Raw genomic sequence first — 17,075 nt, 5'->3', positions numbered from 1 at the left:
GTTTAGCGTCCCCGCGGCCCGGTCCTCGACCAGGCCTCCTTTTTGTTACCAGGAAGCAGTACGTAGCAGCTGTCTAACTCCCAGGTACCCATTTACTGATAGGTAACAGGGGCATCAGGGTGAAAGAAACTCACCCCCACTTGTTTCCGCTTCCACTGGGGATCGAAACCCGGAACCTCAGGACTACGAATCCGAAGCGCTGTCCACTCAGCTGTCAGACCCCTTGTAAGCTGTCAGGCCCCTCACCTAGTAAGCATCTTTACTTATCATAGAGACATTAGATTTTTTTGTTAGTGTCAGAGTAGTTGGCAAATGGCATCCATTAGGAAATGATGTGGTGGAGACAGACTCCATATTTACACAGTTTCAAGTGTAGATATGATAGAGCCCAGTAGGCTGAGGAACCTGTACATCAGTTGATTGACAGTTGAGCGGCGGGACCAAAGAGTCAGAGCTCAACCCCCCGCAAGTACAACTAGGTGAGTACACCCGTCCACTCCCCCCACCTACACCCACTCCATACATCCACTAACCCAGCTCAAAACTCAAGTTCGCTGGTTTGATCCCCAGAGTAGGACAGAAGCGTTTGGGCCGTTTCTTTCTCACCTGATGCCTCAATTCACCTAGTAGTAAATAGAGGCCTGGGAGTTATAGACAGCTGTTGTGGGTTACATGCAAGTTCAGTAATTGGCCGAGTAGACATGATAGTGAAAAATAGATCGGGATTGAATGATTGCATGAGGAAAACCCAGTGATGGTAGGATATCAGTGTGCTGTAACTTAACATCACCAGGTAGCAGGGACGCTGATCCTCAGAACCAAGGCAAGGTCAGGTCCCTCGAGGAGCCGTCCTATATACAAGGTCAGGTCCCTCAAGGAGCCGTCCTATATACAAGGTCAGGTCCCTCAAGGAGCCGTCCTATATACAAGGTCAGGTCCCTCAAGGAGCCGTCCTATATACAAGGTCAGGTCCCTCAAGGAGCCGTCCTATATACATGGTCAGGTCCCTCAAGGAGCCGTCCTATATACATGGTCAGGTCCCTCAAGGAGCCGTCCTATATACAAGGTCAGGTCCCTCAAGGAGCCGTCCTATATACATGGTCAGGTCCCTCAAGGAGCCGTCCTATATACAAGGTCAGGTCCCTCAAGGAGCCGTCCTATATACATGGTCAGGTCCCTCAAGGAGCCGTCCTATATACAAGGTCAGGTCCCTCAAGGAGCCGTCCTATATACAAGGTCAGGTCCCTCAAGGAGCCGTCCTATATACAAGGTCAGGTCCCTCAAGGAGCCGTCCTATATACAAGGTCATGGTCCCTCAAGGAGCCGTCCTATATACATGGTCAGGTCCCTCAAGGAGCCGTCCTATATACAAGGTCAGGTCCCTCAAGGAGCCGTCCTATATACAAGGTCAGGTCCCTCGAGGAGCCGTCCTATATACAAGGTCAGGTCCCTCAAGGAGCCGTCCTATATACATGGTCAGGTCCCTCAAGGAGCCGTCCTATATACATGGTCAGGTCCCTCAAGGAGCCGTCCTATATACAAGGTCAGGTCCCTCGAGGAGCCGTCCTATATACATGGTCAGGTCCCTCAAGGAGCCGTCCTATATACAAGGTCAGGTCCCTCAAGGAGCCGTCCTATATACAAGGTCAGGTCCCTCGAGGAGCCGTCCTATATACATGGTCAGGTCCCTCAAGGAGCCGTCCTATATACAAGGTCAGGTCCCTCAAGGAGCCGTCCTATATACAAGGTCAGGTCCCTCGAGGAGCCGTCCTATATACAAGGTCAGGTCCCTCAAGGAGCCGTCCTATATACATGGTCAGGTCCCTCAAGGAGCCGTCCTATATACAAGGTCAGGTCCCTCAAGGAGCCGTCCTATATACAAGGTCAGGTCCCTCGAGGAGCCGTCCTATATACAAGGTCAGGTCCCTCAAGGAGCCGTCCTATATACATGGTCAGGTCCCTCAAGGAGCCGTCCTATATATATGGTCAGGTCCCTCAAGGAGCCGTCCTATATACAAGGTCAGGTCCCTCAAGGAGCCGTCCTATATACAAGGTCATGGTCCCTCAAGGAGCCGTCCTATATACATGGTCAGGTCCCTCAAGGAGCCGTCCTATATACAAGGTCAGGTCCCTCAAGGAGCCGTCCTATATACAAGGTCAGGTCCCTCAAGGAGCCGTCCTATATACAAGGTCAGGTCCCTCGAGGAGCCGTCCTATATACAAGGTCATGGTCCCTCAAGGAGCCGTCCTATATACAAGGTCAGGTCCCTCAAGGAGCCGTCCTATATACATGGTCAGGTCCCTCAAGGAGCCGTCCTATATACATGGTCAGGTCCCTCAAGGAGCCGTCCTGTATATATGGTCGGGTCCCTCAAGGAGCCGTCCTATATACAAGGTCAGGTCCCTCAAGGAGCCGTCCTATATACAAGGTCAGGTCCCTCAAGGAGCCGTCCTATATACAAGGTCAGGTCCCTCAAGGAGCCGTCCTATATACATGGTCAGGTCCCTCAAGGAGCCGTCTTATATACAAGGTCAGGTCCCTCAAGGAGCCGTCCTATATACATGGTCAGGTCCCTCAAGGAGCCGTCCTATATACATGGTCAGGTCCCTCAAGGAGCCGTCCTGTATATATGGTCGGGTCCCTCAAGGAGCCGTCCTATATACATGGTCGGGTCCCTGGAGGAGCCGTCCTAGGGGGGCCAGGTGTTACTCCCCCAGGCGGGTACAGTCCTCCAGGAGAGAGTCGAGGCAGGTGAAGGCGGTAGATGACACAAAACAGACTTCGGATGCTGAGTTGATCAGACAAAGGGCTGCTGGTTTACAGCACCAGGATGTCTAAAGTCAGGCGAGGAACACGGCTACAAATTCATCAATCATTTACGCACCACTTACGAACCCGGTACACCTCTTTCGAACCCGGTACACCTCTTACGAACCCGGTACACCTCTTACGAACCCGGTACACCTGTTACGAACTCGGTACACCTCTTACGAACCCGGTACACCTCTTACGAACCCGGTACACCTCTTACGAACCCGGTACACCTCTTACGAACTTGGTACACCTCTTATGAACTTGGTACACCTCTTACGAACCCGGTACACCTCTTACGAACCCGGTACACCTCTTACGAACTCGGTACACCTCTTACAAACCCGGTACACCTCTTACGAACTCGGTACACCTCTTACGAACTCGGTACACCTCTTACGAACTCGGTACACCTCTTACAAACCCGGTACACCTCTTACGAACTCGGTACACCTCTTACGAACTCGGTACACCTCTTACGAACTCGGTACACCTCTTACGAACTCGGTACACCTCTTTCTTTAATTTCAATGGCTTTGTTTACATTTAGTAAACAGTTTACTTGCTTGTAAACTTCACAAACCAAGGTTATTATTGTTATAAACAAAATCGTAGCACTTCGGAGCTCATAAACTGTTTCATAAATATAAACAAAACCGCCATGATTGAGTAAAGATGCACAGGTTTCGTATGTGGTTGTGTAAATGCTTGATGACTCCTAGTCCTGGAGAGTCATACTTTGTGTAGGGATTATGTGGACACGAAGCAGGTACATCCTGTCATATTCATCAAGGAGCAAGTGTGTAGTTTGGGGCTAAGTGGTTGGAGAGCTCAAGTGATACTTCTATCTTACTAACTTGTTGAGTGACACCATTCATCAAGGGCCTAAGAGCCCACTCAAGTGATACTTCTATCTTACTAACTTGTTGAGTGACACCATTCATCAAGGGCCTAAGAGCCCACTCAAGTGATACTTCTATCTCACTAACTTGTTGAGTGACACCATTCATCAAGGGCCTAAGAGCCCACTCAAGTGATACTTCTATCTTACTAACTTGTTGAGTGACACCATTCATCAAGGGCCTAAGAGCCCACTCAAGTGATACTTCTATCTCACTAACTTGTTGAGTGACACCATTCATCAAGGGCCTAAGAGCCCACTCAAGTGATACTTCTATCTTACTAACTTGTTGAGTGACACCATTCATCAAGGGCCTAAGAGCCCACTCAAGTGATACTTCTATCTCACTAACTTGTTGAGTGACACCATTCATCAAGGGCCTAAGAGCCCACTCAAGTGATACTTCTATCTCACTAACTTGTTGAGTGACACCATTCATCAAGGGCCTAAGAGCCCACTCAAGTGATACTTCTATCTCACTAACTTGTTGAGTGACACCATTCATCAAGGACCTAAGAGCCCACTCAAGTGATACTTCTATCTCACTAACTTGTTGAGTGACACCATTCATCAAGGACCTAAGAGCCCACTCAAGTGATACTTCTATCTCACTAACTTGTTGAGTGACACCATTCATCAAGGACCTAAGAGCCCACTCAAGTGATACTTCTATCTCACTAACTTGTTGAGTGACACCATTCAACAAGGACCTAAGAGCCCACTCAAGTGATACTTCTATCTCACTAACTTGTTGAGTGACACCATTCATCAAGGACCTAAGTGCCCACTTACAACTAACTTGTTGAGTGACACCATTCATCAAGGACCTAAGTGCCCACTTACAAAATCTGTACATCCTTCCTTGACCATCTTGAGGTTTTCTTGAGATGATTTCGGGGCTTAGCGTCCCCGCGGCCCGGTCCTCGACCAGGCCTACTTTTTGTTACACACCCCCAGGAAGCAGCCCGTAGCAGCTGTCTAACTTCCAGGTACCTATTTACTGCTAGGTGAACAGGTGTATTAGGGTGAGAGAAACTCTGCCAATTTGTTTCTGCCTCCACCGGGGATCGAACCCGAAACCTCAGGAGTACGAATCCCGAGCGCTGTCCACTCAGCCGTCAGGTCTCCTGGCGGCTGTGTTTACAAATATTAAACACTATGAGCTCCGAAGCACTAAGAAGTTGTTAATAATAACAATAACCTTGGGTTATAACTGTGAGATCTCGTTAGCTGGGTAGATTATTTAAACTTGGGCAACTAGATTAAGTTATATCAACTGGTAATTTGTTTCAGAAATTAACTCTACATTTAAACCAGTATTTACCCAGGTCTATTTCTGATCTAGCTTCTATCCACGCCCTCCCAGTTTCATTTCCACATTTTGAATATCCTATATTTGTTCGCCGTCAACACTATCAAGAATCTTACTTAATAAGTAGTTTTGTCTGGGACAGGAAGCCTGGGTTCATATATACTTGAGGCTTATATCACCGTCCCCACAAGTTCGAGCCTTTCCCCAAGAAAGGAGAACCCCATAACAGTTGCCTAATTCCCAGTACCTACTTGCTACTAGGTAAACAGAGGCATTAGTTGAAAGAAGACTTGTCCAATTATTCCTGTCCCGCTTGGAAATCGAACCCAGGATCTCCAGTTGTGAATCAAGAACGAAGCCGAATCACCTTCTCAAGAGTAAAGTGATTCAGCTCCTTCAACCTTTCTTAGTGACCCGAGCCTCTTAGTTCCAGTACCAGTTAGATATCTCGGAATAATATACTTTTAATTAGTGCTAAACACTGTGGCCAACCTGTCCTCTCATCTACTGTGTCGCATTTTTTTACGGAATCGACCAATACGTTAAAAATGTGAGGTATTAGTAAATATAAAAACACCGCAATTATGACGTTTTCTAGACATTGGCCTCAAAAGGTTAGGTGGGTTGCTTGGGTTCGTATGTTTCTGGTTAGGAAAAACAGCATTTTTTGACAGTGGCAACTGAGAGGAGGTTCCTGCCATCAGGGGTCAACTGCGCCTAATGTGAAGAGGAGCGTCGCTCTACAGATATAAAGAGCGATATATAGATATACATTTCATTATTATTATTATTATTATTATTATTATTATTATTATTATTATTATTATTTTCTACCACAGACGTGGCCACACATTTACAAAGCTAACCAGGACATATACATGTTCTTCTGTCCTCCATGGACAGGGTGAGAGATCTGTTAAACGTATAGTTCAGTGATTTATTGAACATTCTATTGAACAACCACATACGGTGATTGTAGTGCTTTTATAATGCTAATCTAACCTACGGACATAAACACACAGAATTACATTTATCCTACATAAACAGTGTTCAAGGAGTCTTTTTACATAGTGTCATTAATGTAAGTTTATAAAGGTGAAATGCAATTCTGACCAGCTTGCACATACCCTGTATACACATACACACATACATATATACACAAATACCTACACATAAAGAAGTGAAACTTTAATGGCCACGAAAGGAGCCGGTCGGCCGAGCGGACAGCACGCTGGTCTTGTGATCCTGTGGTCCCGGGTTCGATAGCGGGCGCCGGCGAGAAACAATGGGCAGAGTTTCTTTCCCCCTATGCCCCTGTTACCTAGCAGTAAAATAGGTACCTGGGTGTTAGTCAGCTGTCACAGGCTGCTTCCTGGGGGTAGAGGCCTGGTCGAGGACCGGGCCGCGGGGACACTAAAGCCCCGAAATCATCTCAAGATAACGATAAGAGGCCTCCTCCGGATGTCAAGGGACGGGGGTGAAGGGGAGGTATAAACACGTTAAAACTTTACGATATCGTAGAGGGGGGGGGGTGCTTACTTATATGACAGACACGTGTGAACGTCTCGTGGGGCAACGCCCTAGAGACGGGAGGGAGGGGTGGGGAGGTGTATGTGGGAGTGAGGGGAGGGTATGGGGGAAAGGAAGGACGTGTAGAGGGGAAGGAAGGAAGGAAGGGAGGGAGTAGTTGGGGTGAGAATGGATAAGGGGAAGAAGGGGTGGGGGGAAGGGAAGGGGTGGGGGGAAGGGAAGGGGTGGGAGAGAGGGGATGGGGTTGATGAGGAGGGCAGTGACCACTTCTGCTTGGCGAACGATTTGGCCTAGGTTCGCATTCTGGCCAGGGAGGGTTGACTAGGCGCCAATCCTTATTTATTCGCCCCTGTTCACCCAGTAGTGATTGGGTACACAGTTGCCAAACGATTGGCGGGTTGTATTCCAGGGGAAACTAGTGGGTAAGGCTTAATTACCATAAGCTGTGGGGCAGGAAAAAGCTCTCAGTCTGCTAACAGGCGCCATTAATCATCTGCTCCTCTACCCACCTGTGTGTAAACAAAAACTAATCGTCAGACTACCACAGAAGCGGGTGTGGAACACAATCGAAATGTTAGAAAACCCAATGTCATAAATATTACTCCAAGACACCACGCCTCTCCTCCACAAGCCCAAGAGCTTAGATCAATTAGACGGAAGCTTGGCCCCACAATACATGATTCTAAGATGAAATACAGACCAGAACCTTCCATCACCCCACCACAACAAAAATGACCCTTCAATATAGCATCAAAACATGCACGGAGGCATTAGAATATATGTAATTGCTACAAAGCATTCATCTATAGACATTCACATATGTTAAATTACATGTGAAGAACGTCACACACACTCACAGCTCGCTAACAAAAGAGAGCAAGATTAGAACCCACTAAGGCCATGGAGTGATAACCAGTAAAAGGAAATCAATAGGAAAAACAGATAATGCATGGCGATGGATTTTTAATTTACTGTCAAACAGCACCTTACCTTTTATTCCTGCCTGTTTCTCCATTTTTTGTAACAGCCTCTTATGAGGTACTGTGTCAAAGGCATCCTGACAGTCTAAGAAAATGCAGTCTAACCCTCCCCCCTTTCTTGTCTAATTTTTGGCACCTGGTCATAGAATTATATTATACCTGTGAGGCAAGATTTTCTATTCCTGAACCCATGCTGGTGGTGTGTTACAAAGCTATTTCCCTCCAGACGCTCAACGAGCCTTTTCCTTGCGATCTTCTCCATCACCTTGCATGGTATACAAGCTACTGAAACTGGCCTGTAGTTCAGTGCCTCTTGCTTGTTACCCTTTTTGTATATTGGGACTACATTATCTGTCTTCCAGCTTTCAGGTAAGTCTCCTGTTTCCAGTGACCTGTTATACACCATAGAGCATGGCACATTTAGTGCTTCTGCACCCTCTTTTAGTATCCATGGTGAAATTCTATCAGGCCTAATAGTCTTTGTCACACTCAGCTCCAACAGATTTATTTTGACCTCATCAATGGTACGCTCAAATTCCTTCAAGGTTGCTTGGTTTACCGCCTTCTCTCTCAGTACAGGGATTTCTTCTTGCTCTATAATGAAGACCTCCTGGAATCTCTTGTTGCATTCTTCACACACCTCCTTGTCATTCTCTGTGTATCAGTTCTCCCCTTTTCTCAGTTTTATCACTTGTTATTTCACTGCTGTTTTTCTTCTGATGTGGCTGTGGAGCAGTTTTGGTCGAGTTTTGGCTTTACTTACGATGTCATTTTCATAGTGTCTCTCTGCTTCTCTCCTCACTGAGGTACTCATCGCTGACCCTCTGGTATCTCTCTCTGCTCTCTGGTGTTCTGTTATTTCTGCAGTTTCTCTATGTTCTTGTACTTAATTGCCTTGCTTCCTTACATATTTGATTGAACCATGAATTCTTCTGTTGCTTTTAATTGTCCTCCTTTTGTGCTGGGATAAACCTGTCTGCAGCTTCCGGGCACTACTGGGTGACGTAGTCAATCATATCTTGTAGTGTTTTCTCTGACTTTTGTTCCCATTAGAAAGTTCCTCATCTTGTCATAGCTTCCTCTTCGGTAAGCCTGCCGTTTCCTTTCTGATCCCTTCCTTCGATAGGTTATCCCTTCTTCCACCAGATACTCAAATGCCAGTACGCTGTGGTCACTCATTCCCATGGGGGCATCTAATTTGACTTCCCTTATGACTGACTCATTCAATGTGAATATCCGGTCGAGTCTAGCTGGTTCATCATGGCCTCTCATTCTTGTGGGTCCCTTGACATGTTGGCTCAGAAAGGTTCTTGTTACCACATCCAAGAGTTTAGCTCTCCATGTATCTTCACCTCCATGTGGGTCCCCATTCTCCCAGTCTCTCTTTCCAAGGTTGAAGTCTCTCATGATTAAAAGTCTGGATCTATTCCTGCAGGCATCTGAAGCAACTCTATTATATTAATGGTTGCCATTTTGTTTCTATCAGACTCCTGTCTAGGTCTTCTATCATATAATGGAGGGTTCTAAACTATTGCCACAATTATCTTAGGTCTACCCATTGTAATAGTTCCTGTTATGTGGTCTCTGAATCCTTCACAGCCCAGGATATCCATCTTTGCAAAACTCCAGTCCTTCCTTAGCACGGCAACTCCTCCTTGTCTCCCATCCTTCTCTTTCCTCACTATATAGTAGTCCTACAGAAAAACTGCATTTGTTATGATGCCTGACAATTTCGTTTCTGTGAGTGCTATTACATCTGTTTTGTTTGTAACGTTTCGTATAGTTCACTTGCTTTATTTGTAATCCCATTAATGTTTGACTACAGTACCATGAGGCTCACTATCAAGGTTTTCAAGGCAAGGGATGGGGAGGCCGGGGTGGTCGAGGCAGGAGTGGTGGAGACAGGAGTGGTGGAGGCAGGGGTGGGGGAGGCAGGAGTGGTGGAGGCAGGGGTGGTGGAGGCAGGGGTGGTGGAGGCAGGAGTGGTAGAGGCAGGGGTGGGGGAGGCAGGAGTGGTGGAGGCAGGGTGGTGGAGGCAGGGGTGGTGGAGGCAGGGGTGGTGGAGGCCGGGGTGGTGGAGGCAGGGGTGGTGGAGGCAGGGGTGGTGGAGGCAGGGGTGGTGGAGGCAGGGGTGGTGGAGGCAGGGGGGTGGAGGCAGGGGTGGTGGAGGCAGGGGGGTGGAGGCAGGGGTGGTGGAGGCAGGGGTGGTGGAGGCAGGAGTGGTGGAGGCAGGGGTGGTAAAGGCAGGAGTGGTGGAGGCAGGGGGGGTGGAGGCAGGGGTGGTGGAGGCAGGGGTGGTGGAGGCAGGGGGGGTGGAGGCAGGGGTGGTGGAGGCAGGGGTGGTGGAGGCAGGGGTGGTGGAGGCAGGGGGGTGGAGGCAGGGGTGGTGGAGGCAGGGGTGGTGGAGGCAGGAGTGGTGGAGGCAGGGGGGGTGGAGGCAGGGGTGGTGGAGGCAGGAGTGGTGGAGGCAGGGGTGGTGGAGGCAGGGGTGGTGGAGGCAGGGGGGTGGAGGCAGGGGTGGTGGAGGCAGGGGTGGTGGAGGCAGGGGTGGGGGAGGCAGGGGTGGTGAAGGCAGGGGTGGTGGAGGTAGGGGTGGTGGAGGCAGGAGTGGTGGAGGCAGGGGGGGTGGAGGCAGGAGTGGTGGAGGCAGGAGTGGTGGAGGCAGGGGTGGGGGAGGCAGGAGTGGTGGAGGCAGGGGTGGGGGAGGCAGGAGTGGTGGAGGCAGGAGTGGTGGAGGCAGGGGTGGTGGAGGCAGGGGTGGTGGAGGCAGGGGTGGTGGAGGCAGGGGTGGGGGAGGCAGGAGTGGTGGAGGCAGGAGTGGTGGAGGCAGGGGTGGTGGAGGCAGGGGTGGTGGAGGCAGGGGTGGTGGAGGCAGGGGTGGTGGAGGCAGGGGTGGGGGAGGCAGGAGTGGTGGAGGCAGGAGTGGTGGAGGCAGGGGTGGGGGAGGCAGGAGTGGTGGAGGCAGGGGTGGGGGAGGCAGGAGTGGTGGAGGCAGGAGTGGTGGAGGCAGGGGTGGTGGAGGCAGGGGTGGTGGAGGCAGGGGTGGTGGAGGCAGGGGTGGGGGAGGCAGGAGTGGTGGAGGCAGGAGTGGTGGAGGCAGGGGTGGTGGAGGCAGGGGTGGTGGAGGCAGGGGTGGTGGAGGCAGGGGTGGGGGAGGCAGGAGTGGTGGAGGCAGGAGTGGTGGAGGCAGGGGTGGGGGAGGCAGGAGTGGTGGAGGCAGGGGTGGGGGAGGCAGGAGTGGTGGAGGCAGGAGTGGTGGAGGCAGGGGTGGTGGAGGCAGGGGTGGTGGAGGCAGGGGTGGTGGAGGCAGGGGTGGGGAAGGTAGGAGTGGTGGAGGCAGGGGTGGTGGAGGCAAGGGTGGGGGAGGCAGGAGTGGGGGAGGCAGGAGTGGTGGAGGCAGGGGTGGGGGAGGCAGGAGTGGTGGAGGCAGGAGTGGTGGAGGCAGGAGTGGTGGAGGCAGGGGTGGGGGAGGCAGGAGTGGTGGGGGCACGGGAGGGGAGTCGTGGAGAAGAACAACTGGAGACCAAACAGAAGAGCGATGCTCTAGTACACACACACTTGTAGCCTGAAAGTTGATCTGAGGCCGCCTGCTGTGGCTGTTAGAGGCAGCGGTAGTTTGTCCAGCTGGCCAAACACATGGTTATCACATTAACTACCCTCAACCCCCCACTCTATTGCGCTCCACCTTCATTCTCTCCAATCAGTTTCTACTTTGAGGCATCTACTTCCTTGAGGAATCTACCTCAATGGTATCACCTTCTTCCTTGTGGCATCGACTTTTTGGAGACATTTCCTCCCACGAGTTATCTTCTATTATCATATAATTTGACTTGTTCTTCCTTCTCCTCCAAGGCACTCTACACATCTGTTAAACCAATGTCTGAAATACGCAGAACCGGCATGGCAACCCATCCTCAAGCTACGCAGGCTCCATAAAGGAGCAGCCATTCTCAAACACGCATTCATTAATGTTAATATACTAATTAAAAATATGTCTTGTCTCGAATATAAATTGATATTATTATACATTAAACCTCAATGTATAGTTAGATATAAGTTAGGTTAGGTGTTTAGGGTCTGTTGGAGATTATTTGTATTTACAGCACGTGGGGGAAGCATTTGCAGAGTGGCGATTCGAACAGAGGTCATCAGCGAAGCATTGTTCGAGAATTGTTCGAACGTCATCAGTTGTGAGTCGTGTGTAAGGGTAAAGAAGGGAGGGAAACTAAGAGTAGGGTAAGAAAGGGAGGTAACTAAGGGTAAGGAAGAGTGAAACTAAGGGAAACTAAGGGAAAGAAAGGGAGATAAACTAAGGGGTAGGATAAGGAAGGGAAGAAAGATGAGGAGAGTACGCCCTCGTCAGTACCGCCAGCAGCGCCGTGGCACTCTTCCATGTTGACGGAGCCCAGGAGCAGGAGGAGGAGCAGGAGCAGGAGCAGGAGCAGGAGGAGGAGGAGGAGCAGGAGCAGGAGCAGGAGGAGGAACAGGAGGAGGAGGAAGTAAAGGAGTAGCACTTACCTAACAGTACTCACGTAACTGTCCTCGGAGAAGTGAGAGGTAGCACTTTACGCCCGTGTTGTACCTTTTGCTTTACAATTTAACTATTCTGACTTTGAAATTCTTTTATGAATCTGGCCTTAAGGTTGTGGATGGAGGTGGCTTCCACAACTTCTTCCCTCAGTCCCTTCCACTTGTTGACCACCCGTACAGGGGACCAGTGGTTCCTTACATTCCTTCAACTCATTTACGCTTCCAGCTCCTGGTTGATTAAGCCAACCAGGAGGTGGCACGGGCATGAATAGCCCACAAAAATGAACAAATCCTTGTTCTGCTGATGTAGTCACTTGGATGCCTTTTATGGATGCCCCGTTACGTTTAGCAGCCCTACGGTCTCTTTGTCGTATGCAGGCGATGAGTCACAATAACGTGGCTGAAGTATGTTGACCAGACCACACACTAGAAGTTGAAGGGACGACGACGTTTCGGTCTGTCCTGGACCATTCTCAAGTCGATCGACTTGAGAATGGTCCAGGACGGACCGAAACGTCGTCGTCCCTTTCAACTTCTAGTGTGTGGTCTGGTCAACTCTTTGTCGCACTCTTTGTTACTTCATTAAGGTAGACGGCCCCATTACGTCCCTCTCTAGTACTCTCTGCTCTCAGGTTTGGTTCTTGTGCATTGTTTGTGACATTTTCTGGTCTCCTCGTATATCTGGTTTGCCTTTCTTGGCGGCTTCTCACTGCTACCGCCCTGTCCTCCTTACACACGTGTCCTCTCTAATAAACACTGCAGGATAATTTTCCTCTTGCTTCATATAGTCTTTTCAGCAAGATGTGGTGTGGTAATTGCAGTAGTGGTGGTGGTGGTGCTGCAGTAGTGGTAGTAAGTGTAGTACTGGTGGTAGTGGTGGTGGTGGTGGTCGTAACGTGTCAGAGGAAGGGAGCCAGGGAGGGTGCTGCTGGACCAACAACTGGGGAAGGCTTTGTGTGAGTATGCATAGTGCCGCCACGTAAACTTTCTGCAGTGCTCAGTGATGGGAAGGGGAGGGTTTATGGGACGGGGGAAGAGAAGGAAGTGCACGGAGAAAGGAAGCAGGTGGGGGAGACAGAGGGGGGCATGAGAATGGAACAGGAAATGAGGAATCTGTAATGTTTTCCTTTTTTTTCTGACTATACACAAATTGTAATGTAGAGAGCAAGCCGCAATACTGAGGCTGGACAGAAATAACCCAATCCACATATATAAAAGTGACTTTCATTTCAGGTGTGGGTTACATACAAGTGTTACTTTTTTATGAAGCGGAACTTTGGTTGTATTTGCCAGTGATCTTCTTGAGGTTATCTTGAGATGATTTCGGGTGTTTTTAGTTTAGGCTTTTTTTTTTAATTTTTAGTGTCCCCGCGGCCCGGTCCCCGACCAGGCCTCCACCCCCAGGAAGCAGCCCGTGACAGCTGACTAACACCCAGGTACCTATTTTACTGCTAGGTAACAGGGGCATAGGGTGAAAGAAACTCTGCCCATTGTTTCTCGCCGGCGCCTGGGATCGAACCCAGGACCACGGGATCACAAGTCCAGCGTGCTGTCCGCTCGGCCGACCGGCTCCCTCGATCAGTGATAGTCTCCTTTTGTAGGCGGATCCTTGGCTGGTGGTATATGCTACAGACGGGATGTACATTTGGTCGCTCACAACATTTGCCCCTTTTCTCCTCGTGACGTGTTGATGCCAACCTCCGAAGCACATGGGTAGTCTCCTCAAAGTGCTGTGGATTACCCGCACCATCTGGCCTGGTGGAGTGCCCGTACCCGGTAACATCAGTGTGTCAGGTAGATGATGACCACGTGCCAGGAGACGTTCTCCAACCCTGGTAGTGTCTGCTATGAAGGTCAGAGGCAGCGAGGATAAGACAAGATCGGGATTCCGATCTGGAATGAATGGAATGCACTAGGCAGTGATGTGATGGAGGCTGACTCCATACACAGTTTCACGTGTAGATATGATGGAGCTCGACAACCTCAGGAATCTGTACACCAGTAGATTGACGGTTGAGAGGCGGGACCAAAGAGCCAGAGCTCAACCCCCGCAAGCACAACTAGGTACGGCAGTTTCTTGAGAACGCTGGCGAGAACGGACCCGGGAGGCAGCATCTTACCCACAGGGAATGGGTTTTTTCCCCTTTCCGAACGTGTTTTATAGTTCTTTGAATTTAAGTATTGCTGTCTGTGATGGTGACACGTGTAGTCCGTTTACGTACTCACTCTATGACTAGTTTGTCTGTGATATCATTTCCATAGATCCCTACATGGTTAAGGTCCCAGGTAATTATGACTTACCTCCTATGTATGAGAAGGTTCTGGAGGAGGAGGAGAAGGGAGGGAGGGAGGGAGGGAGGGAGGGAGGGAGGGAGGGAGGGAGGAAGAAGGACTGTATTTACAATGTCTCCTGACCCAAGCAGCTGAGAAGTTTTCAACCCCTCAAGAGGCAGGCCGTATTCCTGGGAGAAGGGTAAGACTTAAGATGAACTATGGGAAAGGATAGATAGTAGTTTTAAGCTTAAGAAGAACTATGGTAAGGAAACGCTCTAACTTAATTAATAATAAAACATAAAAAAAAAAATTCACTTTTCTTGTACGTTCGACCAATAGTTGCTTTAAGTACCATAATTTTTGGAGGATGGGTTGTAATCATTAACTCATGTCTCCTCGGTACTGTACAAACAGGTAATCAATAGTGATCTTAGGTCAACCCGTCCTCTTAAAAATAACGTCGCTTTTCGCCCGTATGCGCTATGGTCAAAAATGGACGAAATTTGAAATGAAATCGGTTAACGAAAGTGATGTACTGTCCCGTTTTCTGTTTGAGTCCCCCGGGTTACTCGGTTAGGTTAGGAGAGGACATTTTCAATTAACGTTTTTCATGATGTTTTGAAACTTTAGGAAAATTTCCTGCTCTCCTAACCTACCAAGGACCCTTACTGTTTTGGAAAAAAAATTATTTTCAATTTTTTTTTTCATTTTTAAATTACGTCCATTTTTGGTCATACGAGTAAACAGCCAAATTCAGACGTAGTTTGTAAGAGGACAGGCTGTACGGTAGTGATCACTTGCGTACCATTTAGTAGGCATCCTTCAGTCTCGGGAGACTATGGAGTTGCGCCCTAGTTGTCAATCCTGGTGCAGCGTCTGGTGTGACTGATGAGGCCAATCCGAGAGTAGCAGTCCATCCCATACCGAGCACAAACGAAGTCCGATTCTGGTCTGTCTTCCTGGCTACCAGCTTTCCTTCTCTGTCTCTTTGCCTCCGATTCCTTGGCAAGTGACTCCTCGAACTTGGAGAGACCTCTTTGAACAGACTGCCTCCAGGCTGAACGGTCTGCAGCCTGTGTCTCCCATATAGCAAGATCGACGTCCATGGCTTTCAGGTCCCTTTTGCATACGTCTTTGTACCGTAGCTGGGGCTTGCCTACTGGACGCTTTCCCTGCCTCAGCTCTCCATACAGGAGATCCTTGGGGATCCTGCCGTCGCCCATTCGCTCAACGTGCCCGAGCCAGCGCATTCGTCTCTGTTTCAGCATTGTGTACATGCTGGTGATTCTTGCTCTCCCCAAGACGTTGTTGTTTGTCACCTTGTCCTGCCAGGTGATGTCCAAGATGTGTCTAAGGCAGCGCATGTGGTAGGCATTCAGCTGTCTTTCCTGACGGGCGCGGAGTGTCCAAGACTAACTGCCATAAAGGAGAGTGCTCAGGACACAGGATCTGTAAACCTGAATCTTAGTATACTCAGTTAGCCTATTGTTGGCCCACACTCTCTTTGTCAGTTTGGACATAGTAGTAGATGCCTTACCGATGCGTTTGTTTAGCTCCGTATCAAGAGAGAGGGAGTCAGAGATTGTGGAGCCCAGGTACACGAAGTCGTGAACGACTTCCAGTTTGGAATCAGAGATGCCGATGTCAGGTGGGGAGTCCACTCCTTGTCCCATGACTTGTGTTCTCTTCAGACTGATGGTGAGTCCGAAAGCCTGAGAGGCCTCGCTGAAGCGGGTTATGAGCTGTTGGAGGTCTTCAGCTGAGTGGGCAGTGACTGCTGCGTCGTCGGCAAAGAGGAAGTCGCGCAGACATCTCAGTCGAACCTTTGTCTTGGCTCTCAGCCTGGCGAGGTTAAAGAGCTTTCCATCCAACCTGGTCCGGAGGTAAATGCCTTCCGTGGCAGATCCGAAGGCGTGCCGCAGCATAACTGCGAAGAAAATCCCGAATAGGGTTGGAGCCAGTACGCAGCCCGGCTTTATTCCACTTCGGATGTCAAAGGTGTCTGATGTTAGGCCATCAAAGACCATGGTACCCCTCATGTTCTCATGGAAAGATCTGATGATGCTGAGGAGCCTGCTGAGGAGCAGCTACAAAGAGTGGCTGCTTCTGTTCCCTGCATTTCTCCTGCAGTTGTCTGAGGGAAAAGACCATGTCGATGGTGGACCTGCCAGCTCTGAATCCGCATTGTGATTCTGGATAGACTCTCTCTGCAAGTACTTGGAGCCTCTTCAATGCGACTCGAGCAAACAGCTTTCCGACAATACTGAGGAGGGAGATTCCACGGTAGTTGTTGCAGTCGCCCCTGTCACCTTTATTCTTATACAGTGTGACGATGTTGGCATCCCTCATGTCCTGTGGCACCTCTCCTTCTTCCCAGCAGAGGCAGAGAATTTCATGCAGCTCCATGAGCAGGCTACCTCTGCAGCACTTCAAGGTCTCAGCAGGAATGCCATCTTTGCCAGGAGCTTTACCAGAAGCAAGGGAGTTTAGGGCATCGCTGAGTTCTTCCAGGGTCGGTTCGCTGTCGAGCTCCATTAACACAGGCAGACACTCAATGGCGCTCAGGGCATCTTCGGTGACCACATTGTCCCTGGCGTATAGCTCAGAGTAGTGCTCGACCCAGCGCTTCAGCTGCAGTGTCTGGTACTGAATCACCTCGCCAGTGGCAGATTTCAGAGGAGCGGTCTTCCTCTGGATTGGGCCGAGGGCCTGCTTGATGCCGTCATACATTCCCCT

At 49.7% G+C, this 17,075-nt stretch overlaps 1 protein-coding gene across 1 annotated transcript; it reads right to left on the bottom strand.

Annotated features, from left to right (window-relative positions):
- Window positions 1–3,600: 3,600 nt before the first annotated feature.
- LOC138368830 (uncharacterized) lies at window positions 3,601–4,482 on the bottom strand. Its single transcript, XM_069331534.1, has one exon. The coding sequence runs from the start codon at window positions 4,480–4,482 to the stop codon at window positions 3,601–3,603; it is 882 nt and encodes a 293-aa protein (XP_069187635.1).
- Window positions 4,483–17,075: the final 12,593 nt, after the last annotated feature.

This window comes from Procambarus clarkii, chromosome 26 (genome assembly GCF_040958095.1).
Source record: "Procambarus clarkii isolate CNS0578487 chromosome 26, FALCON_Pclarkii_2.0, whole genome shotgun sequence".
NCBI lineage: Eukaryota > Metazoa > Arthropoda > Malacostraca > Decapoda > Cambaridae > Procambarus > Procambarus clarkii.
The sequence above is the reverse complement of the archived record's forward strand: the minus strand, read 5'-3'. Positions and strand labels throughout refer to the sequence as shown.